General features: G+C 33.8%; 3 protein-coding genes and 1 long non-coding RNA gene across 5 annotated transcripts; all 4 read right to left on the minus strand.

Annotated features, from left to right (window-relative positions):
- Window positions 1-4390: 4390 nt before the first annotated feature.
- On the minus strand, window positions 4391-6570 carry LOC104741286 (RHOMBOID-like protein 10, chloroplastic). Of its 2 annotated transcripts, none has more exons than XR_015580505.1 (9): window positions 6267-6570; window positions 5838-6103; window positions 5673-5727; window positions 5502-5582; window positions 5329-5425; window positions 5167-5242; window positions 4979-5077; window positions 4842-4883; window positions 4391-4745 (listed from the first exon to the last, which is right to left on the minus strand). XR_015580505.1 is itself a non-coding variant. In XM_010462099.3 (9 exons), the coding sequence occupies exons 1-9, from the start codon at window positions 6423-6425 to the stop codon at window positions 4590-4592; spliced, it is 1023 nt and encodes a 340-aa protein (XP_010460401.1). In that variant the 5' UTR covers window positions 6426-6483; the 3' UTR covers window positions 4391-4589. The 2 variants fall into 2 exon arrangements, 1 of the variants encoding a protein (XP_010460401.1); XM_010462099.3 differs by having other exon boundaries at window positions 5167-5234; window positions 6267-6483.
- A 494-nt stretch (window positions 6571-7064) lies between these two features.
- Window positions 7065-11981, minus strand: LOC104741287 (tubby-like F-box protein 10). The gene is made up of 6 exons (XM_010462100.3): window positions 11647-11981; window positions 9686-11560; window positions 8514-8993; window positions 8324-8411; window positions 8106-8238; window positions 7065-7993 (listed from the first exon to the last, which is right to left on the minus strand). Exons 3-6 carry the CDS (start codon window positions 8877-8879, stop codon window positions 7234-7236), a joined length of 1347 nt encoding a protein of 448 aa, XP_010460402.1. The 5' UTR covers window positions 8880-8993; window positions 9686-11560; window positions 11647-11981; the 3' UTR covers window positions 7065-7233.
- An 8719-nt stretch (window positions 11982-20700) lies between these two features.
- On the minus strand, window positions 20701-21485 carry LOC104741288 (uncharacterized). Its single transcript, XR_760305.3, has 3 exons — window positions 21219-21485; window positions 21078-21128; window positions 20701-20888 (listed from the first exon to the last, which is right to left on the minus strand). It is a non-coding gene; the product is annotated as an uncharacterized LOC104741288 (long non-coding RNA).
- Window positions 21486-21918: 433 nt separating this feature from the next.
- Window positions 21919-24781, minus strand: LOC104741289 (WAT1-related protein At1g25270). The gene is made up of 7 exons (XM_087483416.1): window positions 24385-24781; window positions 24056-24118; window positions 23646-23762; window positions 23115-23373; window positions 22660-22818; window positions 22377-22528; window positions 21919-22288 (listed from the first exon to the last, which is right to left on the minus strand). The coding sequence occupies exons 1-7, from the start codon at window positions 24546-24548 to the stop codon at window positions 22123-22125; spliced, it is 1080 nt and encodes a 359-aa protein (XP_087339542.1). The 5' UTR covers window positions 24549-24781; the 3' UTR covers window positions 21919-22122.
- Between the last annotated feature and the right edge of the window lie 982 nt (window positions 24782-25763).

Raw genomic sequence — 25763 nt, forward strand, 5'->3', positions numbered from 1 at the left:
ATATAAGAATGAGTGTAATCACAACCTTTGAGATAAACGGAATCAAAGCTGCAACATGTAGATTTATTGTAGAAATTAAGAAAGTAAAAAACTATCCAGAAAAAATAAAAAGAGCATGGAAAAGAAAGAAATAACGGTTACGAAGTAAGTGAACTTGAGGTTGAAGAATAAAATATTGAAGATCCCTAGAAAAAGGAATGATTTAACTTATTTTTCTTTGTACAAGGAATATGCCATTATTATATAGAGAAATATTTAGCACACATATTCTATAATAGCACTCATATAAGTTTTTCTTCCAAAATTAGCATATATATTTACATTTTCCAAAAATAGCATTTATATATATATATATATATATATATATTAGAATTATTATTTAATTTAAATAACAAAACTCAGTTCTTTAAAAATCAAAAACTCACGATTTTAGATTTCATATCTCCGGCGAAGCTTGCGTTGAAAATTTTGATCTGAGATCTTGTCAATTAAGTGTCAAATCGATCAAGTGAAGCTTCAATCAAGTGCCAAATCGATCGGCTGAGATCTTCCTTCGATGTCGTCAACTAGTTTGACATCTAGAAGGGCTTCAGATTTATCGACGACGGCGGTGACGATCTCTTTATTCACCAAACCTCCATCAGATCTGTAGATCTCTCCTCAGTTTATTTTGATCCTGTTATTGATTCGCTAGCTAATAATCTCGATTGATTTGGGTTATAGATGGAGAAGAGAGATAAAGCTTGCTGAGGTAGGTGTGAGAAACAGAGCATCAGAGCATGTAGTGATGGTGACGAAAACGTGTGTGAGAGGAAGCAACATGGTTTTCAGAGGCTGATGATGTGGAATTCAAGAATGTCTTCCTAAAAGCTATGGAATCCTTCCTAAATTTTTTAAAAATGTGTTTTTAAATATTTTTATATGTGTTTTGCGCTATTGTATTACATATTATTTCATTAGTGATGTATAATGATTTGATTTTGTGAGTGTTTTACAATAAAAGTAGCAAATAAGAATATTCAGCATGATGTTTTAAGAAAACCTTCCTAAACTTCAATGACTCCTTCCTAAAGAGACTCAAATATTTAATGAAAGTCATCCTGAATTTCAAAGATGTCTTCCTAAACATTATGAAATTCTTCATAAATTTAAAAGAATGAGTATTTGAATCTTTTATTTATGGTTTGCCTTAATATATCACAAAGTACTCTATTTATTGAGGGATATTGATATTTATCTATACATATAAGAGTAATGATTGGATTTTGTGTCATCTTAAATACTTATGAAGGCTATCCTGAATTTTAAAGAATCTTTCTGAATATTAGAGAAAAAAAAAAAATTTTGATACAATGAACATCAAATTTAAATTATTTCACATATGCTCACACTTAAGCCTCCTACGAACAACCTTGTTAATCTTTTGGGTAATTTACCTTTTCTACACACTAAACATAAACAAAAGAGATAAAAGAATCCATAATCTAACCTAGCAGGAATTCATCCAAATTACACTCATCACGAACCCAAAAGCATAACTCTGATTTACAAGGAACTGCACATACATCATGTAACTTGGAAAAAGCTCCAGTTACCATTTCCTGCGATTAAAAAAAAAAAAAAACAGTGAATATGTTTTAGGAAATTGTTCATGAATTCTCAACAATAAATCAAGATTTTCAAATGTGACTAAGAAATAAATCAGTACATGAGCAACAAAGAATAAACAATACACAATACACAAGTAACAATCAATAAGGATGATAACATAGGATAAGTAATAAGAAAACCGAGTTGTCTTATAAAAAAAATGTATTTGGGCAAGGTTCAAATCATATGGCAAACATGATTCAGATTTATCATTAGGTAGCATCTAAATCTAACAGCACAAAACAATAGCTTAACTAATGGAGGCCTATCTCAGCTCCAAAACCAACTCAATAAGCTACAAAAACATACAATTTCAAGACTCATCACAAAGACACTTACCTAAACTTGTCCTTAAACGACTAACAGATTTTTTTTGCAGCTAACAGTAACTCTTCTGCAACAAATTCAATTACTAAGAAGAGACAAGACTAGAAAAATCCAAAATGCTAATCACAACAAACATAAATTTTACAAATGCAAATCACTCACACATAAATCAACACTAAATCATCTCAAGATCTGTTTTGTTTATGCCCTAACTAATTGATCGAAATATACCGACAATGAAAATCTGGCAATTTAGGTTTCTAGGGATTTAAAGAATTCAAATTCTCACACATATAAAAATTACAATTTCTACAATAGAAGGAGAATAGCAAGTAAAAATGGATGTAAAGCTTACCTTTAGGAAGACCCGATAATGAAATGTGACTCGAAGACGAAGAATCTGGTCGAGGAAGAAGAAGAACCGTGAATCCAAAACGGCAACGAGATACTATCGATGATAGAACAACAATGATACACCGATGACGATGTATCGGCGATGAGAGACCGGAGAAGCTACAAGATCCGGCAAGAACAAGAGATCGTTATCGTATTTTGGTGAGAGACGAAAATGGCTCAGATGTTTTGGAAATATATTTTTGTCAATTGGGTTAATGAACAATGTTAAGAATGAAAGGTGGGCCTCATAGTATTTTTAGTCCAAAAAAAATAACAATATCATTTAGTAGAATTATCCACATATTAGATTTTGTGCTAGTTTTGGAACTTTTGATAATGTGTGCTAATCTTGGAACAAAAACTTAAAATGGTGCTATTTTTGAGAATTTCCCTATTATATATTATGTGGTAAAATATTTTTTAAAACTATTACTTGTTAAAAAGAATATTTTTCATCTTTTCCAAAATGGAAATTGAGGATATACTCATGATATACATGAGATATAAAAAAATTCTATATAAAATTGAGTTTTTTTTGAAATCTTAAACAATTTAATTATAACAAAAATTACAGCTGTAATTAATTGTTTATTATTATTTATTATTTCTTTTCAATTTAAACAATGAACTTACTGTTGAAAGAGAGTATTATATATATAATATATATTATATTTTGTAATTTTTTAGAAAAGTAACTAGATATATCGATAGAGTTTAAAAAATCTGAAAATGATTAAAAACTAATAAATCAATATATATATATATATATATATATATATATATACACGTTTTATTTGTTAAGGATGACGCATGTTGGTTTAATTAGTTTCAAATTTCTTAAATGATACAAATTAAAAGTAAATAACATCAGTTTCATCTAATTGATATAAAACCAGTAAATATTTATATCGGTTTTTAACAATTGATGCGAAATGATATAATTAGCATCACTTTTTATTGATGTAAATTTGTATCAACTTGTTAAGTAATGTTAATATAAATTAAAAATTATATTAATGATGTAAAATTATATTAATGATGGTTTAAGTAATTTTTTAAGTGATGTAGAATTATATTTTGTATCAATATCTTAAAAGTGATGCAAATTAATATAAATTTATATCAATTATACTGAATTGATGTAAATCAGATTACTATGGTATCAGTTATTTGAATTGATGTTAAAATTTTTTATTTGTATCATTCATAAAAAAAGTAATTCAAATTAAAATCATTTATTTATTTGACACAAATTAACTGATGCAACATGCAGTTCCGGAAACCTCTGATAACCCCTGATAGATCATGCAATTCCGGAAACCTCTGAAATATACGAGACCTTTTGGGCATTTCATGTTGAAGTCATCTTCTGGTTCGCTGTCGTCTGAGACATTGTCTGGTTCGCTATCAGAGCTCAATTCTACTGAGCTGGGATCTCCACTCCGTTTCCAAACCAGAAGGGAAACACATGAAGAACAGAAGACGCACCAACGCTTGCTCTAGCTTGTCATATCTAAATATATCACTTCTTCTTATCGGGATCATATGGATGAAAGGTGTTATTGAACAATGAATTTTAAAAGAAATTGATGTATTTTAGAATCTAGCATTATTCAATTAGGTATTTGAAAAAGTACATTAAAATCCGCTGTTATTGGATTATGTATTTATTTGATGGACTTTAGAATATGTATTGTAAAAGTAAAAATATTAATTAGTTGTTTGATATTAAAAATAAAAATGCATTAAATATACTAAAGAAAATCATCTATTGTGATACAAGTAAAATTTCTAAAACATCATAGGAGTATTAATATCATTCAAATCCACTAATATTGACAATAAATTCACGTTAAAACTTAACTGAATTAGAAAACTTTTGAATTAAAATCTATTAAAATCCTTCATTCAATAACACCCCCTTCGTTAAATAATAATTATAACTATTAGATGTTAATTAGGTGAATAATCATGAGATGTTGTGTTTCCTTGCTTTTGGTTGCCATCGGAATCAAACTTTCGTAAGAACTAATCAATTATTTGACTGCAAGGTGTGCCGTAAGCTCGGACTCGGAATTAGTTCATCATCCTAGAGGATCTTTCCGGTCCACAGTATTCTTTTATAATACAATACGTTAAACCAAGAATCAAATCATTCAATCCATTCTTATATTCACTAGGCACTGAAAAAATGTTAAGCTTCCTTTGGTCTTGAATCAAAGCCGTCCTCGCCGTTCGTTTCTCCACCGCAAAAGAAGCGGAATAGGAGCGCTGTCTTTGAAGACTCTCCGGCCGTCTCTTGTCGTGTATTCATACTTCCACTGTGGTCCTAGAAGCCATGCCATTGCAGTTCCACCAAGTAAACCACCAATCTGAATTCGTGAGAGATATTATTATCAGACCACTGTCATTGATTCGAGAAAAATCAAAATGGTTTAAACATTTGAAGGCATAATTGGGTTACTTACATGCCCCCAGTTATCTATGCGTCTGGACATTAGACCCATTGTCTGCATAGTGATCAAAGCTTGTTAGAATCGAAGAGATATTATACGAATTTATAATTCTATTGCAGCAGTTTTGTTTCTTTCTGTTTACTACTTACCATGTTTAGAGCAATAACTTGGGCTATCTGCATTAGATCTTCATTGCCACCTCCGACCATCTGTTTGTGTCTTATAACAAATACAGCTACCGAGCCAACCTACCAGAATAACAGGACAGTCATTTAACAAAACTTCATCTGTATGAGAGAAGTCTGAAACAAAGACTTATGGTTTTTATGGGACTTACCAACCCGAAAATTGCACCCGAAGCACCAACTGATGGCGCTTTGTTGAACCAGTAGCTCATTGCAGAACCTAGAACTCTTAAGATGGGTTCTGTGAGTCAGGAAACTCGAAACAAAGGAACATACTCATACACATCAAAGAAACTCTATAAACCATTAATTACTTGCAATCGCAGATGTCAAGTAAACGGAAAGAAATCTCTTTGGGCCACCTAAACTCTCAGCAGTCGGTCCAATAGAATTCAAAGAATAGCAATTTATCTAAAATCAAGAGGAAACAAACAGTTTAGCCAGACGGTAAGCAGCATTAATCTGAATGATTGGTTTAGAAAGAGACCATGAGATGCATAGGATTCGCATGAAGAACAGAAGCTGTAGCCAGTCTCCATAGCTGACCTCTTTCGATTAAACTGTTTATCTGCATTCATCCACATATATCAATTTGCAGCAAGAAAAAAACAAAAACAAACAGTCGCACATTCTTAATCAAGTCTCTGTATATGTTTACCTTGGCTCCCCATGTAAGCACTCTCCCATCTGATGCAACTTGTGCAATATACATTCTGACATCATTAACACAAAATGAAATCCATAATAAGCATTTTGTAGCTCATAACCTGATCAAAAAGCAATCCTCTAATTGCAACAACATTATCAAAGCAAAAGACATTACATTACGTTGATGGCAAGGAGGACATTGGTCCATCGCCTTCCGTTAACTGTACTTCTCTTGGAAGTCTCCTTATGGTTCGATGATCCTTCCTCACCTCCTCCTCTAGGGTTATTAATCCTACTCTCTCCACCATTAAAGAAACATACAAACGATGAGGACGGTGACAATTTAACCCTAGACTTGAGAAGATTTTCTCCATTGAATAGAATCACTCTTTGGTATCTTGCAAACTCCATTCTCGCTGCTTCAGAAAGAAGCTGCAGTTTCTGTAGAATCAAACAGAATGAGATTTTAACCTTCAAAGCTTGTGCAATTTCACAATTTCCATATAATCAAAAGCACCAGAGAAGGCAATTTTAACACAAAGAGCTACAAATTAGTCTCGAATTTGGGAGAGGTAAGAGATAAGAGACGGAGTAAGAGGTGGACCTGAAGGGAAGAGCGAAGATGGGAGCTAAGTCGAAGGTGACGGGTAACATGGTGGCAGGCGTGTAGGGATACGACGGTTGCGAGACCTCGAAACGCTGTAGATCCAGATTCCGGTGGCCAGAGATTATGGTGAGGTAATGACAGTGATGATGATACCATCTCCACCTCCACGTTTCTCCGACTTTTTCCAACTACGGGACTTTGAGTTTTACCCTTTTCTTCAATTTTTATTTAATTTTTCGCTTCTTGCTTTGGTTAACCTGTACCGAACCCAAATCCAATTCGAATTATATAAAATCGAACCGTTTAACCGAAATTGGCTTAGTATTTGATTTATAGTAAAAGTAGGTAAGATGAAACTTTTGGATCAAATTAAATCATATAAACGCTCTTTAAGGAAAACAACCAAATCTTATACTAAGGTCAACAAAAACATGTTAATTGGTAAGTTACTAAAAGATTGTAGAAAAGGACAACTCTGTTATTTATTTTCATCCATATGTTTTCCCTACAGAATAACTAAAATATTCATAAATGTGGACTTTATTTCCCCTATTCTTTTTGTGGACTTTGAACTAAATCGTTACTCTTTTCTTCACTTTTTCTGTATTTTGTTCCATTATGATGGTTTGCTAACGTTATCATCATTTAGTTAAATTTCTCGCTCAAGATTTGAGACTTCGGTTAGAACTTTCACATGCTGTGTTCTTTCTTGTTTTCATCGTACACTGTTGTCTCTTAACGTGCATTCTTAGAAGCAAATTAGCTTAAGTAAAGAAAGACTACTACTCATTAAAATGTTCAATTGGTTTAGAATAAATAAGAGGGTTAATAGTAGACGTCTGACTCTCACAGTAGTAGTAACTGAGTATTGGAGACATTTTGATTTGCCCAAAAAAAAACCAAAAGCATATAAAGATAAAAGAGAGACAAGGGATTAGCATGAATGATGATGAGTGGTTTCCTTCTATTCACAAGCGAGCTTGGTGTCAAAGCTGCTTAAGCAAATCGCAAACGCCTGAAACGCAGATAACGGATACCTATAATCCATTGTGAACATATCTTTACCCACTTTACCAAACTGGAGAATCACCTTGTCTTGCTCCGGGTGAGCAGGCTGTGCAGCCGCCGCTGCTGCTCCTGCGCCTGTTCCTTGAGGCTGCTGCGGCTGTCTTGCTGCTACTAGCTGGAAATTCTTAACCGATGCAACTGTCACTCGTCCCCGGAAATTCAAACACCAGCACTGCAACTGCTCGTGCCACCTCGGCTGCTTGTTCTTTAATACCAACGGTCTGAAACTCGCTTCTTCTTCGTTGTTGTCGTCGCAGGATATTCCTATTTCGGAGAATCTTGAACTGTTGAAATCGAGGGAGCGGTGGTCCAGTGATGATTTGGAGAAGGAGATGTTACTGCGGAATGAGTCGTCGAGAGAGTATGGAGCCGGGATGAGTTTATCTGGTTGGTTAGGTACCGAACCGCCTGGCTCGAGCGATGAGATTGGGATGGAGTTCATGATGCAGTGCATTCTCCGTGGTCCCCGTGTGCCTAACACGTTGAGCTCGTAGGTGATTTGAGCAATGTTGTAGCTTCCGGATGGGACTTTAGGAGATACTCTTCTTGAGTGGAATCTGCTCCGGCTTGTTCTATCAGTGATTAACGCACTTGAAGATGTGTTTGGTGGTGGTTGTGTGTCGTACACCAAGAACTTTGTCCCAAGAAAGTTTGATCTGAGAGAGAAAGAAACCTCAATGACCTTTTGAGTAGATGGGAATCACTAAAGATACCAATCCATTCAGTTTTTGTATTGAGCAGTAAGAAATTCAAGGACTGATAACGAACCTGAGTTTTCCAAGGTAGGAGTTGCTGGATCTTGAAATGTTATCAGCATCCATGGAGATAATGTACTCGGTCCGAGTAGTTCTACGAGTTCTTTTAGCCGAAAGAAGAAACTTCCCATTCTCCACTAGCAGAGCTGAATAAAACTTAATTCAATTTTTGTTTAGCCACAAACTAAGTGAATCAAGAAAACATACAAATCAAGTTTGAACAAAGCTTACCGGGACTTAAACAAAGAAAAAGATGAAATGTTAGCTTTGATTTATCCCTTTTAATGAAACACTGAATCATTGCATCACGCGGCCCTGGCTGAAAATTTTTAACAACACAAAACAAATAAGCTTCTCCATCAGTAGTTTGAACCAAACAACATCAAATTAGCAAAACTTGTAAGGAGAGAAAAAAACAAACCTGTTTGAGGGAAACTGGGAAAGTGAGCTTTCCACAGATTTCAGGACATAAAACAATCTCTTGGCACATAGCTCTCCAAGACCGACAAACCGAAGCACAAGCCACGACATGTTTTCTTGCAGGCCAATTACTCTCACTCTCTTCTAATCTTTTGATCACATCAAAGAGTAGCTCTGGAGGAAGATTAGCCCATCTGCTTGTCTGAACTATCACAGGCGACAAGAGATCACGAGAAGACGAAAACTCACGGAAAGAAGAGCCCTGAGATTTCCCTTTATGAAGACTAGAGAGCCTGAAATCAAAACTCCTCCTTGACAAGCTCCCAAACCCATCTCTCAAATCTTGAACAATGCTCCTAAACGACATTTCTCTTTCTTTTTCTTTACTTAAAAGGATTCTTCTTTTCAACAACAAGACCAAACCAGAAATGCCCAATTCCAATAAAGAGCTACACACTGGGATAGGAGAGGACTCCACTCACTGTCCATTATCATAAGCACCCATAAGAAAGAAAAAAAAGTCATTCAGGTTAGCAATTCTGAGTCATCATCATCTACTTAAGAAGTAAGAAATAAAAGAAAAAGGAGCCAACAAAGAAAAAAAGTAAAGTGGAGCCTAAAAGAGAAAGAAGCTTGGCTAAAGCTTGGGAAAGAAAAGAAAAGATATACAATACAAGCATCGCATGCCCAATAAAGAAACTAGCTCACCTCCCCAATATAGCTTTTTTTCTTTTCTTAGGGACTATAATTAACCAAAGAGAATCTGATGATAAATAATTCACTGCCCCCAAAATTGAGATCATAGGATGCAAAATCAGGACTCAAAATTTGCTACTGAAGCAAAAAGGTCAGATATTTTAACTGGGAAATGTAAGCTAATACTCTTACTTAAACAGGAAACAACAGAGCCGTATCGTATTTGTAACATGAAATAAAATCAAGAGCATTAAACAGTTTCCACAAAAATCAGGTCATCAAATTCAAACCGAATCTTTTACGAAAAAGGAAAGTTACTCATCTGATTTACTACCACTTGTGCTGTAAAGTCAAAATCTTGATTTTTTTTTTTTTGTTATCACAAAAGATTCAAGAACAAGAACAATAAGAACCTGGGATTTTGGATAACATAAAGATCAAAGACATAAGGAGAAAGGGGTTATTAAAAGAATGAACCTTTCAGACAAGCTGATGAAAACCCCAGAATCTTCTCTTTTTTTTTACTTAAGGCTTCTTCTTTCCGACCAAATCCAGAAGCTCAGCAAAAAAGCAACAAAACGTACAGAATCTGAGGGGTCTTCTGCTTACAACAAAAAAACTCACGAATCCTCCGGAAATTATGGATAAACAGAAGAATTAAGGACAAGATCACAGAGATTTGAGCAGATCTATAAGAGCTCCTCAAATCTAAAAACAAAAGAACCCATAAAGTCAAAGAAGAACAACAAAAACCAGAAAAAGATAAAGTCGTCTTCTCCTTTTTTTTTTTTCTCTGCTTTTGTTTTTTTTTGTTTCCAGTAGTACTCAGCAGCAGGAGCTTTTCTTGATTTTATACTTTAATAGTTTCATTCACGAGACAGCAAGGAAATACTAATTAAGAAGTAAATATTAAATAAATAAAATCTAGGGACTCTACAAATCAAAATGCCTTATTTTTTTCTTCTTTCTCTAATTCTCTTCCTTGTTGGATTTTTTTTCTATCGAACTTTTATGACATTTTTTTTTAAGTTACTACTATAAATTTGTCTGCGGAAGAGAGAGAGAAAGAATGAATTTGTAATAAGTGGACATTGTGAAGCATTATTGTCCACGAGGCCGCATGACCTACGCCTCGCATCAAGCGAAGACCCAACCATAGTTTTGACTTTAACACAAAACCAAAATAAATAAATAAAAAGTTTTAAAAACCTTTTTAACCAATCCAATTGTTATACACTGATAGAGAGATTTTTTACACCGTTGAACTTGGAGTCTTATCACTGAATAATAATTATACTACAAATCATTTCGATATTGATTTATATACTGCATGTTTCATCACATCAATTCTTTTTCATAAGTCAAATTTTGTTAGTTATATCTTATATAGTAGTACTGTCTATCATAAATTTTAAGATGAGTAGATCTCTCAAGAAAGGATACAGTGAAATCGTATCATAAAAATACCTAACCCCATTCAATCCTTAGTAGTATGTTATTAATTATGAACTTTTTGAAGAAAAAAAATCAAAACGATTTAAGATACTTTATTAAATACTTTTCGGGAAAAGTTTAGCTGAGATCTTAAAAGGTTTTAAGTTAAACCTATATTTTGGGAAAACGTTTTTATTAACGTAAGTACTAAGTATAGAATTTTGGATTTTTAACACTCTTATAGAATTTCTCAAATTTGAATCTTGAACAAGTTTATGCATATGGTTTATTAATATTAGATCATTTTCTGATTAACGGTTTACAGAATTTCATATTCCGTGGTTTACAAACACTTCTTACCAAATATTATAATTCTTTACGGGATGTTATATTCTGATTATTTAGGTCGAACAAGATTGGATCTGTGACCAAGCCTTCATGTCTCACTATAGCCAATTTCAGATAGAGTAAATCTTTCGGGTACACCTATGTAGAAGTCAAGAAGTGCAAGTGGTGGAGAATATATATATAAGTCATCGTGCTTTCTATATACTACTTGTTTAAGTGTGTGTGCAAACCAGTTTTACTAATAGAGAATCCGGGTTCGAAAAGGTTCTTATCATTTTTGTAATGCTACCAATGTAAATTTGTATTATGTTGAAACTCTTTTTAAATAAAACAGTTCCAAGTTCCCTTTTGGTTTCATAGAGTTACAAAACCATCTCATCGTCCCACACAACTTATGCATGATCCGATTCAAGTAGACGAACATGGTGTTAATTTTCATCCATACGAAATTCTAGATACCGGTCCGGTAGAATCAGGTTTCATTAATTATTCTAATAGACGATTTAATATTTTTACCTACACCGCCACACCGAACGTAGCATTTGTGATGGCATCGGATCAGCTTTTTATCTGACAAAGAGAGAATATTAAAACGGATATATACATATACATGGAAGTTGAGGATAAATTAAGAAAGAAGAGAGTACTATACTCACTATCAGGATTGACGCAGCCGGTGGTGCAAGCGTCATAGCAATTTTCTGCGCCTAACTTTCTATATGGTCCGGGGCCTAATTTAGCCTCCGCCACCATATCCATGTTGGAAAACAAAGCCACCAGAATTAGAAGAGCAGCCACTATCGTCACTTGCTTCTTCATCATTCTCTCTCTCTCGATCTTTTCTCTTTTTTCTTTCCCTTAGGTCTTCTTTGTTTTCGTTTTTTTCCTTCTCCCACTCTTCGAAGGCCATCTGTTCGTGGGTTTATAAAAGATCTAAGGAAAAAGGGAATGTTGCCATGTTTGACCGCTTGTCCATATGTACACGCGTCATGATTTATCTCCCTACGTTTCCTATCCTTTTAAATATCCAACCCTGTTTCATTGGATCACCTACAAACAGATTAGGGGTGGGCAAAAAAACCGAAATCCAAAAAACCGAACCGAACCAAACCGAAATAAATGGTTTGGTTTAGTTATGGTTAAGTTTAAAAATCTGTTTGGTTTATATTTTAATTAACTATTTGGTTTAGATTTGGTCTGATTAAAAACCGTAAAACCGAATGATTTTTTTGGTTTTTTATAAAACTTTAGGATAATTAGATATAATAAGTTTTTCAACTTATAAATTTATATTGTATAACAATATCAGTAATTTTTTTCTTTATAGGGCTTATAGTTAATGATCTCCGAGTTTTTATTTTGGTTTTTCACTACAAGAAAACAAGCCTTTTGCGAGGACACATTGCGACGGAGTACAGCTCTCGCAAATTTGCGAGGAATTTACTAGGAAATAAAAAACCATAGCACATCCCTCGCAAATTTGCGAGGAATTCAGTCGTCGCAAATCCGCTGCTCATTTGCGACGCATTTACGACAAATTCGCTGGGAAGGTCCCTTTTCTCGCAAATCCATCGCAACATTGCGACGATTTTGCGAGAACAAACTCTATAGCAAATTTGCTATGGAGTTGCGAGTGATTTGCGAAAGCCATAGCAAATCCATTGCAAAGTTAGGATAATAAGTTTTTATAAATATTACAAAACTTAATAGAATTATTCTGAAATACATTTGAATGTGTTCATAAGGTGAATTTACTAATTTTTAACATTATTTTGATGGTTTTTACAAATTAGATATTCAAGGTTTGCGACAAATTTGCGACTGATTTGCTAGAGCCATAGCAAATGCGTTGCAAATCTATTGCAAAGGACTCAAAACATAGCAATTCCCTCGCAAAAAAAACTTTAAACCCTTAACCCTAAACCCTAAACCCTAAAGACTTATTACATTACTATTAATGATTAAAAAAGATGAATCCAAAACTATTAATCAAAGATAGCAGTGCAACACAAAATTGTTAGAGAATTGGACAATTTGGCAAAATTTGTCTCAATGTATTGAACATATATGTGATATAGTGTAGAACATCATCATGTTTAGAGTAAGATGCAAAATTGGACAATTTTGGAAAGTTTGATGATAGAAAAGAGTATGATGACACCATTGGACCTTATAATATACTTGAAAGTTAATTTGACTAATTTGTTACAATTATTTTGATGGTTTTTGCAAATTAGATATTGAAGGTTTGCGACAAATTTGCGACTGATTTGCTAGAGCCACAGCAAGTTCGTCGCAAATCCATTGCAAAAGACTCAATACATAGCAATTCCCTCGCAAATAACAACCCTAAACCCTTGAACCTTAATCTTTAAGACTAATTACATTACTAATAATTATTAAATTGATATAATTCAATATTTATAATATAAGATAGGGCACTAATGACAATTGCAAATCCTAAACCCTAAAGATTTTGCGAGGGATTTGCTACGTTCCCTCGCAAATTGGTCACAAAAAACTCTAAATAAGAAAATTTATATTAATTATTGTTTGCGATGCTTTTGCGAGGGACTCTAGTAAATCCCTCGCAAATTTTGCGTTGGAATTGCGACGCCATTAATTTCCTATATAAGTAAAAAACCTAGTTTGAGCGAAGCTCAAACCAACACCCGCAGCCGACAAACCCTAAAAACTTCTCTTCTTCTTCCGATTTCATTCTTCTCCGGTTGTCTTCTCCGGTTGTCTACTCCTTTCTCCGGTTGTCTACTCCTCCTCTCATCTCTTCTCCGGTGTCTACTCCTCCTCCCATCCCTTCTCAGGTTAGTCTTGTCCTCCTCTCATCCCTTCTCCGACTAATCTCCTCCTCCTCTCTCTTCTTCTGTTGTTTTTTAGATGGGTTTCGATTTAGGGTTTGTCGATTTAGGGGTTTCGATTCGATTTGATTAGGGTTTCGATTAGGGTTTCGATTAGGGTTTCGATTTAGGGTTTGTCGATTTAGGGGTTTCGATTAGGGTTTCGATTTGATTTGATTAGGGTTTCGATTAGGGTTTCGATTAGGGTTTCGATTAGGGTTTCGATTAGGGTTTCGATTGGGATTAGGGGTTTCAATTCGATTCGATTGGGATTAGGGATTTTAATTCGATTCGATTGGGATTAGGGTTTCGATTCGATTTTAGGGTTTTTCGATTTAGGGTTATATCGATTTAGGGTTCCAATTATATCGATTTAGGGTTCTAATTATATCGATTTAGGGTTTTCCGATTTAGGGTTATATCGATTTAGGGTTTTTCGATTTTGGGTTCTAATTATATCTTTTTTTTGGACTTGTTTTTTAGATGTCTTCACAAGAGAACCAAAATCATTCTGGGAGCCAAAACGTTTACAAAAGATTTATATCTTCTCAAGGGTTATCTCCTCCCATCCCTTCTCGAAGGTTACCTTCTTCTGCCTCTGCTCCAAGGGTAGCTTCTCCCGCCTCCTTGCAAGGTACCTCACCGGTGATCCAAGAGAATCGTCAAGGAACCTCACCGGCGGTGGAAGATCATCTTCCACCACAGCAATCGACTTCGCGTGTCAACGATGAGTCTACTCAGCTCTCTTTTTTTTTACTTTGGAAGAGCTACTTGCAAGTCCCGGTCGTGCTAGCTTAAAGAAATTGGACCCTAAACGCCCTCCGGGTACTCTATGGTAAGAATGTAGTTAGGGTTGTCTAATTTTTTAGATATATTTTCATTGATCCTCATTCCTTTTTTTCTTGTGTTTTGTAGGTTTGACGAGGATCCTTCGGTTGCTGCTACTGTTCGGGCCATCTTTGAAAGAGATTTCAAAGGAGCTCATGCCAATTGGACCCAAACACCAGCTGCGGTTATAAACCGGTGGTTTGAAACGTTTGTAGTAAGTTAAATGTTTGTTGATGTGTTTAAATTACAGATTTTGTTTTTACTTACTTGATTCTGATTTTGATTCATGTTATGTTTTTACAAGCAAACATATAACTGGGACCAGTCCATCAATGGGAGAGTTCGAGCCGAGTTTGAAAGCAAGTTGAAGACCCGGATGACTGATCAAGTGTCTCGGTGGAAGTCTAAGTGGAGAGTAAAAGGTGATGATGCAAAGCCGCGGTGGCTTGATCCGACAGTATGGGACAGCTTGGTCAAGTTTTGGTGTGAACCAAAATCTGAGGAAAAGAGCATCAATAGTCGAAATGCTCGATACAGTGATCCTGATGGCACTGGAATGCATAAACACCGGTCTGGTCAGACCTCCTTTAAAGCTCGTGCACGAAAACATGTAAGTATGTTTAGTTAGTTATTTAGTACAATTACCTATAAATTCTTGCTTTAGTCTAATACTTTGTTGTTTCATATCTTTGTTAAGTCGGAGATTACTGGTGAGGCACTTCCTGATTTCTTGAAAGTCCTAGAAGATACTCATAGGAAACCTGATGGGTCGTTTGTGGATGAATTACCATGAAGTGTCATCGAGGATAACTGAGGCTGAAACTGGGCTATGCTCAGGGGACAACATAGAGAGTAGTGCTTCTGGCGGATTGTCAGTTAGTATGAAGAACCGAATTTTTGCTGATGTAAATTCTTGAACTTTACATACTGTTTTGTTTTATCTCTTTGAACTTTACATTGTGTCTCTGTTTTTTGTTGTTTGCAGGTTGCTCCGAAGAAGAAAAATAGGATATATGGAGTCGGTACTATGCAAACTGAAGCATCTTCAGCTCAAGTTGTTCTGACGCCTACTCCGACTGAAGATCCAGTCATTCTAGCTGAGAAGCTTTCTCAGGCCGAAGCTGTTCTTGCGAGTCAGTCTACTCAGCTAGAAGATTATGCATTGAAGTTGCAACAAAATACTCAGAAGATGCATTGCTATGATGCCTACTTCGATTATCTATCTGAGAAGGACCCTGAATTTGCTGCAAGATTTCCCCGACCTGAGACTGCTGCCACCAATGAGACCGGAGCAGGAGATACCGGACCTGAGACTGGAGCAGGAGGTATCACCAGACCAACTTAGGATCTCTTGTGTTTATGTGTTTATGTGTTTGTATCCGAGAACTTGTGTTTGTATATTCAGAAGATGTGTTTGATTTTTGTTTTGAACTTATATTATTATGTTTATGTAAGTTTAACAACATTTTGTATTACAAGTTTAATTTCAGTTTTCATTCAAAGTTTTTTTGGGCTAATTATGAATTTTAGTTTGCCTAATTAGAAATTAATCATAATTAATTTGCATAATTAAAAATAAACATAATTACAAAATGAATAATTCCTAATTCAAATCTCAGCTGTTGCGACAGACATAAATGTTGCAAATCCATCGCAAATTTGCGAGGGATTAGCTTGAACCAAATTGCGAGGAATCTGCTATTGATATTGTCCCTCGCAATTTGCGTTGATTTTGCGACGGCATTTTTTTCCTCGCAAAATTTGGAAGGGATTTGCGATGTTAACCAATTTGCGAGAAGCGATTTGCGAGGGAAGTGTGTTCCTCGCAATTCCATCGTTTTTGCCTATTTGCGAGGGAATTGCTATGAATTCTTCCATCGCAAAAGGCTTGTTTTCTTGTAGTGTTTTTTCTGGTTTTCTTTTTCAATAGGCTTTACTTTTAAAAAATTTAAATTTCAATTAAGTATTTGGGTTTACAAAACTATATTTGGATTTTATTTTTTTGAATTATGTTTAGGTTTTACTTTTATGCTTATTTTTTAGTTATGTATCAACTATCTATTTTTTAAAGTATGGAATAACCGTTAAAAACCGGAACCAAACTGAAACCAAACCAAACCGTTATACGTATGTTTTTAAATGGTTTCATTTTTGATAAAACCGAAAAAAACGAGCCGTAACCAAACCGAATTACATATGGTTTATATATGGTTCAATTTTTATAAAACCAAAAAAAATCGTAAACCGAAAAATCGAACCGAAACCAAACCGAAAAACCGAACGCCCACCCCTAAAACAGATCACCGACGTATAACATATACAAATTCATTCAGAGATAGACAGGCAATCCTATATGTATAAGAAAAAATAACCTTAATCAAATGCTTAAGTCTTTGCATAAGTCGCGTAATACTTGTCATTGCTTCCTACTTGTTTTTTACTAACCTAGCTAGTATACTATAGTGTTGCTTAGTTATTGCAACAAAAGCATACAAACACAGTCTAGCTTAACTTCAGTCTCGGAAATATAGTGTGTTCCACGTACTATTTGAAAATCCTTTTATACAGGTAAAACAATTCTAGCTAGGCCTTTTTGTTGGAATGATAAAATAAGTTTGAGAATGGGCCATGCATGCCAACGAGTATGTATTGCTTGATCTACCAAGATCTGGATCTAACGACGAAGACAAGACGTATGAATTAGCAACCTAGAGAGTTTTTTTTTTTCCAATATCCTAACGAATGGATTTTTGATGTGAAAAAAAAAAGACTCTGCGAATTAGCCGGTTTCAGTTAGACCGGTGGTTCTCAAGCCAATTTAAATCTAATACAAACCGGTATTATAGTATTTATCAATCAATCTGTTATTATTGGAAACTAGATTAGGCCCGCGTGTTAATTCAGATATAAGAAAAATACGTGAAATTTTAAGTTATATTCAAAATATTAATTTTATTTCATTTTTTTTAAACCGGATTTAGAGTTCACACACTCCATTTTGCAATACAATTTCTTTGTATATTACATGATAATAAAATTAGATTTTAATTCTATGCACTCAATCCCAACGAGTAAAATTTATAATTTTTATATACAAAAAAATGTGTATTGTATCAAATTTATATCTTACTTAATATTTTTTTTAAACTAAAAATTAATAAAACATAATTCTCAAAGAAAAACTGAAATCTAATTTTATCTCATATTTGACAAAGTAACAATATCTTAAATATATTTGTTTCATATTTTGTAATCTCATACGTAATAGCTTTACTACTTGTCCAACTAATTTTGAATAAAATTATACTAACATTATCATAAATTAATCAAAAAATTAAAGACATTATTATGAGAAAAATTATTTGCTTATGTAAAATTGAGTATCTACAATCCTTTTTCTTTTAGGATTAATAATTGACAGTATAATTTATTTAATTATGGTATTATAGTAATTAATTGTATAATTTTATTAATTCTTTTTCTTATAGAATTAGTCATATGTAAACTATCTTTTATATTTATTAAATTTTTTAAAAATTTTAATTTCTTATAATTTACAAATATGTTAAAACAAAGTTTTTGTATAACAAATGACAAAATCTTTAATTGTTAAAATTGGCACGTGTCGCGATCACATGAGTTACTAATTTTGAAAACCAAGGTTTATATAATAACATAATATTGAATACGCTATCAAAATCATTCACCGATTGAAAAACTAAAGAAAATTACATTAATTTCTTATTTTGATTATCTTATTTTTTATATTATGTTAATCACTAATTTTAAAACTTTTTTCAGCATCACTAATTTTAACACATTAAACCTTTTTATACTTTAATCACTTTTCTGTCTAAATTTATTTTTACTATATGATTATAATAAATAATAATTGCAATTAAATTGTAAATATTTTCCTTATTAATTGCACATATTTTCCTATTGGAATTAGTAATTTAATAGATAAAATTCCTAATTAGTGATATAATAGATTACTTTTGGTTTTATATACCTTTTAAAAATATTAATTGTAATCCTTTTATTTTTAGGATTTTTTAATTTTCCTAATAATTATTAAATGAAAATTTTTTTCAAGTTAAAATATTATCGATATACTTGACACATGTTGCGACTATATAAATTACTAACTTTGAGAACCCAGCTTTATATAATAAGATATTCCTCTTTGTAAGAAAAACTGAAGAAATTTTTTTACCAAAATCCTTCCACAATTTTTCCTTTCATATTCCTTTTAATTTTCTGCAAAATTTCTTACAACAAAATTATTTGTTGTGAATTTTAATTAAATTTTATGAATTTAAAATTTTTTGAACTTTAATGAATTTATGCAATTTAATTATATTTATTAATTATTAATTTTAGTTTGTCGAAAATCTGTTAGAAATATTTGTCAAAAATTCATTGCCAATTTTTTGAACATGATTACCCACATAATGTAGTCATAGTGTGTGGAAGCAAATCAATGACTACAAATATTGCTGATTTATGTACCATTTACCAAACTTATTTGAATCAAATTAAACATCTAAAGTTAAAATAATAAGTAAGTTAATTTGTTTTGATGAATATATAAATTAATTTGCTTTGTTGAATATGCTAACATGTCTCTTTGTGCAGGCCATTATAAAACGGGTTTTTAATCTCGAGAACAAATTAAGTGCAATAATTTAAGGCCACTCGATGGTGTTGTTGGAGTTCTGGAAACTTCAAAAGTGGATTTATTTAGTTTTGGTTGCATTTTGTTTTACTCCTTAACTCTCTGGTTGAGCATCCGTTTGGAGCTCCTCACGGCGCAATACCTCGAATAAATTGATGTATTCAATTGTTTGCAGCTTGGTATGGCTAATTAGGAACTAACACAATCACCTCATACAACTTCCTACAAACATCAAGGTTCGCCTCATAATAATTAAAAATCATTGAAATCATAATACACACAAACGTCCATTGATTTATTTTGTATTTTATAATATCTCAGACACTTTATAGGGGAACAATGATATAGAAGAATGTTATTGTGAGAGATTTTCTAAATTGTTGATGAGAGTCTATACAGTCGTCCTCATGCACAAGCATGGAGGTTGATGTGAAATTCGGAGGGTACATTACAAAGTTTAGGAAAAAAATGAGTGTGTATTTTGCTACTACGTTTTACTCATACATTTGAGCTTATAAAGCCATGAGTAAGCATAATGTCTGAATGAATGTCTATCTTTGTTAGTGTCTATTTTCTTATTGATAATCTCTTTCATTTTGAATTCATGTGGGGGAAAAGTACACTAAATGGGATTTGAGTCTATGCTTTTCTTTGTTATGTCTCTTTTGGAAAAAAGAACAAGTGGTTAAATCATAATAGAGGTTTACATAAAGCAAAATTGTGATGTGTAAGTGACTAGTGACTCATTTTTACTTTATATCATAATATTATCAATGAGAAAAAATAGAAGGGAACGGGCATCGGGCCTATTGGTGAATAAATATTGGCCGATGTTTGATACCCACTTTTTTGGGGTGTTATGAAGGAAACTCAAACTAGCATCACTTGGTGAAGAAATATATATTGAATAAATATTGATGGGTGTTAAATACCAATTTTTGTTTTGACACGTTATCTTATATCCAAGTAAAGTTTGAATTCTAAATTTCACATCGATTTAATTAATTTCAAAGATAATTTTGCCTAACAATCTATTTTTTGTTTCGTTGTCAGTTTTACCATAAAAATAAGAGGCTTTCTTATACACCTTCAAATGGGACACAAATCACTAGTACGTATATACATAAAAACAAATTGTGTCCCAACATTTAGTTTCAAGCTATCAATATTTTAAAATAAAACTAATTTATATTACTATTTTCTATTAATTAAAAAAAGAATGTATATATTACAAGAAAAAATTACCATAGTTTGTATTTAAATCTACTTTTCAATATTCCACAGTGAATATTTTATGTGTAACTGTTTAGTCTTTTAAAATCATAAAATTACTGACAACGAATATTTAATTTACTATAGAAAACAATTTTTTATCAAATTAAAATAGTGTGAGTCATAACAAATATAAATCTAGTAACAGAATATGTTTTGCAGAGATACGTTTATAAAGAAAAATATTACAACATAATTTAATTTATTGGGATCATAGTAAAAATAAAAGAGTTTCAAACACCAGTCTCTCTTGCCCTGACAGCATCTGCAATTACAAAGTACATCAACATCAGTTCCAAGTCCCCTCTTGGTTTTTCAATTCAGATACAAGTCAGAAACTCCGATCTCTTGTTACAGGCAAAATATTTTATAACCTCAACCGACCGGTTAATCAGGGGTTGCTACAAATTAGACAGACCGGTCCGGTACGGATCCGGTTTTCATAATTATATACCTGGGCCACAACGAATGGAGCACTTGCGATCGCACCGGGACGTCTTTCTCGCTGAAGAAAAGAGAAGATCGACTAGGAATTATACAAATGGATAGAGAAACCTTTTTGGGGTCAGTTAATAATAAAGAAGAGAGTACTCACGGTCACGTTGGACGCATGCGGTGGAGCAACCGTCGTAGCAGTCTCCGGGGCCTAATTGAGCCTCAGCAACCATATCCAAGTTGGAAGATAAAGCCATCAGAATCATAAGAGCCGCCACTATTGTCACTTGCTTCTTCATCATTCTCTTTTCTTCTTCTTAGATCTTCTTTGTTTTTGTTTTTTTCTTCTCTCTTCTAAAGTGATATTTTGTGGGTATTTAAAGAAATGTCCCCGTTGCCAGGTTTGACCGATAGTGCATGTTCACGTGTCATGATTCCTCTCCTAACGTTATCTATCCCTTTTATTTTACTTCAAAAATTGTCTACTGCTATTCTTTTCTTCGACGGTAGACTAAATAATTTTCTTTTGACAACAACGGTGGACTAATTAATAAAGTCATGCATGCACTTGGTTTTTTTTCCTTTGTGAAACTTAATTACATAATTTACAGTATATCAAAGTGAAAATCTACAGTATACATAGCACGAACACACATATAAATTCATTAATCATTTGATAGTTACTTCGCACATGCAAAAACATGATGTTTGCTTTGAGTTCCAGCCTCGAGACGAAGAAAATAGTAATAAACGGTAGATGAAACCACATTCAAAAACATAAAATTTGATATGTAATCTTGTGGAGGATTAGTTGTCATAATTTCTTACGACGAATCTACGACTTAGACAATGAAACAAACTAGAAATAGAACATATATAGCATTTTAGAGGTAATAACTATCAAGTTATAATTGTGTTATAATACCGAAGTCACTCTGAAAATGGAGAGATACTACAAAGGCTAATTAACACCAATTCAGGCAATCATATGGATGGATATTCACATATCGATCCTACTTTCTATGGACTCAAATTATATATGATGCTCTAACCATATGGTGGATTCAGGGGACATCTCTATTTATAGCTGGGAGATTGACAAGGTCCATTTCTTTGATATTCTTATTTGTTACAATATGGTCTGATTTCGTAGAGCCATTCTTCTTTTCCTGCGCTTTACACCATACCACTAGGTATACTCCTCCCACCATTATCATGGCACCGATTATACTGTAAGTTTCGCAAAACAAAAAGAATAAAATTGAATAAGAAATTCACACAACATAGTTTAGTCGACACAGGATCGAGTTTGATATACCTTCCCAAATGCAGCGTTTCCTCTAAAGCAATTGATCCGATCAGGGCTACGATCACCAGCCTTATAGGGCTAAACACCGTAACAAATAATGGTCCTTTTGTTGCGATGCACCATGCAACCAGAGGCACGACCATTCCGGAAACCACGATTCCCTACACACGTAACGGACATTAAAAATAAAAACGTGTAACACAATATCTACATACGCAATTAGGCACATCTCTAACCGATCCTTTATCATAGGTTAGATTGTTTTACTTTATCATAGGTTAGATTGTTTTACCGAATAAAGTGTAGCTAAGAGGGTAATGTTCCATCCTAACCGCCATTGCTTCCAGTCACAATCCGAACAGAGAGCACCAATCACACACACCAAACTTCCCACCGCATTCATCAGACTTGTGTTCCAGTAAAGCCCTCCAAGTTCCTTGCCTATTTTTGCCTATAAACATTTTGCGTCGTCTAGCAACTTATTATCGATGCTCAAAACTTTTTTTATACTAGCTCAATTTATTATTCGACTCTTTCTTCTACATTACACTACACTTATCAATTTATTTCTCAATTCTTCTTAGCAAAAATTACATCTTATCAAGGCCCAGACATATGTAACGATATAATAGCTCTTTTTTCTTTTATGTCAATTATATTCTAGTTTTATACAATGTTTTATTTGAATATTAGTGTGTAAACAAGATTTTTTTTTTTTTGGTAGTAATACATAGTAGTAGCACTTGCCTGCAATAGTAACCAAAGTGAGGTGGAAACGTTACTGCCAAGAACCATAAGAACCCCTGGGATTGAGACGTGGTGGTTCGTAGTGGCTCGGCCATATGATTGACCAGCATTCGAGCTTTTGAGTAAGTCAACGTGTGTTGACCAGATATGAATCTCAACACCTTTATAGAATATAAACACGAGGACTCCACCGGCACCAAGCAACGTCCCCACCAGCTTAGCCCTCCCTTCGTTCGATCTCAGCCGTAGAGTCTCCATCCTGTTGGCCCAATGACAAATCGAACGGATGTTAAGTAAGATTAAAAAGTACCATATAGCCTTTAAATTTTCATCAGCTGGAAAATATTTCCAATCTTTAACCAGTGGAACAAGTGTGAAAAATTGTTAAGAATTGATAATATTCTTCGGCTTTCGAAAGATATTAAAATTTGATAATTATGTATTCAAAAAAAAAATTAAATGAAGGGAATAATAGATTGTACTACTTCAAAAATTGATGAATTAAAGTTTAATGTGTCTAACGACTCTAACCTAAATACCAAACCCAATACCAAGGTGATCAATGGGGCAATTATGCTGGTCGCAGCTGAAAACGTCGCTGATGTTCGAACCAGACCCGGCAAATAGAGAATATTTGGTATCGCCGCTCTGTAAAAGTAGTAAAAAACCTGAAACTATTATAATTTATCACCATGCAAAAATAATTCTATGGGTGCTCTAGGTTCAAAACTTCAAATGAATGATTTTTTTGTTGCAATTTGGGAAGCCCAAGTGCCCAACATTCATTAAAAATACACACTGCAACACTGTTTTGTCTATGGAGTTTGATATATATATATATATATATATATTTCAGTATATTCTCGCCATATCTAGATAAATAAATAAAAATCGCAAAATCTCGGCTAAAAATTGAATAATTAGTACTAGTTTCTGAGTACCCAAGCAACCCCGAAAGAGATGCTAGTAAGAGCAGCCTCCATGTAAATTCTGGCCGCTTCTTCCTGATCACGTGGAATCCAAAATAAAATTAAATCGAAATATGAATGAACACAAATGACTTTCTTAAATTGGTAATATTCAAAGGTCCTTCGAATATATGTTTTTTCTATAATTTGTCCGAGTATGTTAAATTTGGCGTTTCGCCTAGTAAGCTTTATGTGATTGAAAATGCACATAAATAACAATTAAAATGTAAGAGTAAATAATAATAAGAAACCTTTTTTTGAATAAAAAGAAAAAAAAAAAAAGAAAAAAAAAAAGAGGAAACCTTTGGAAGATGAGGGCGAGGGGAAACATGAAAAGAGTAGCGAAGGAGAGACGATAAGCCACAAGGATTTTGAGGTTTGTACCATCATGGGCCGTTATCTTAAACAAGATGAACATCCCTGCGAACATAAACTGAACCGCCACCATTGAAATTACACCCTTCATTTCTCTAGCTGATTCGCCCCACAGTTTCTGATTTTTACTTTCAGACACACTCTAACCATAAACTATCCAGTGCTCCTGAGCTCATGATCAGCCTTATTTATCTAGTCAATGTGTTTTCGTATTTAGTCCTACCTCTATACCTTTTTCATTGTGCTCCACTTCAGTTGTAGAGACCGTGAACAAATTTAAGTGATATAAGAAAATGTGAGATTCAAATGCATGTTTATGGAAACATGATTGGCAATCCAAAAATAGCCTCGAGTACTTGTATAGATGTCCTGGTCGTCATCGCACCCATCATGCAGATTAGAGCACCGGATCGATCCCCTAAAGAGTACAATAAGTGGAACGAGTGTTGAACCAATGCAAACACTTCCGAGCATTCATGAACACATCACGCCTGCAATATACATATGTGGCTTTCGAAATGGCAACTTCTTGAACATTTTTGAGAACCTGCATTGTCCAGGCAAGGCTTATCACGAGGATGGAGATGAAAAGTATATCTAGACGTGTTCTTGTAGCAGTAGCTCCACCGATTCCAGCAACCATGAAAATGTCACATGAAAAACAAACCCACACACAACTTTGACAAAGAAAGGATTTGTTAAACCTTTCAAAACCTGCGCGAAGATGCCTTGTTCCGTTTCTGACACATATAACATTTCAGTCAGTCTCTGCCATCGAAACATATATACTTGAACCATGAACCCAAAACTGTCTCTTACCATCCCAAAACGGAGGAACGCCACTTAGTAAGATGTATATAATGACTCCAGCACTCCAAACATCACATTCTTGACTATAATGCTTCCTCAATACTTCTAGAGCCACATAATAAAGGATCCCAACTACATCAGTGAATGTTTCTCCTGTAACCATTCAACAATCTCTTTCATTCTCATTCCTCCTTAAATGTTTCACTCTGCACAATGTATATGAAACAGTTCCTTCTATAAACATACACACTCTATTTAAGTGATTTATTATACACACAACTAAAATGTTCATTAGCTTTAAGTGAGATCGAATAGGATTCAGCACGCATGGAGAAGAGAAAAATCGAGAATTTGATACTCAACAATGGCAGAAAGGAGGAGAAAGTAAAGAAAAATAAGAAGAAGTGACCTGGAAAAAAGGAAAGGAACCACACAATAAATTGGGCCAGCTTTTCTAAATCACTGATCTGATGATCTTTGGAATCAACCTTTGTAT

This window comes from Camelina sativa, chromosome 14 (assembly GCF_030686135.1).
Source record: "Camelina sativa cultivar CO46 ecotype springtype chromosome 14, ASM3068613v1".
Classification (NCBI taxonomy): Eukaryota; Viridiplantae; Streptophyta; class Magnoliopsida; order Brassicales; family Brassicaceae; genus Camelina; species Camelina sativa.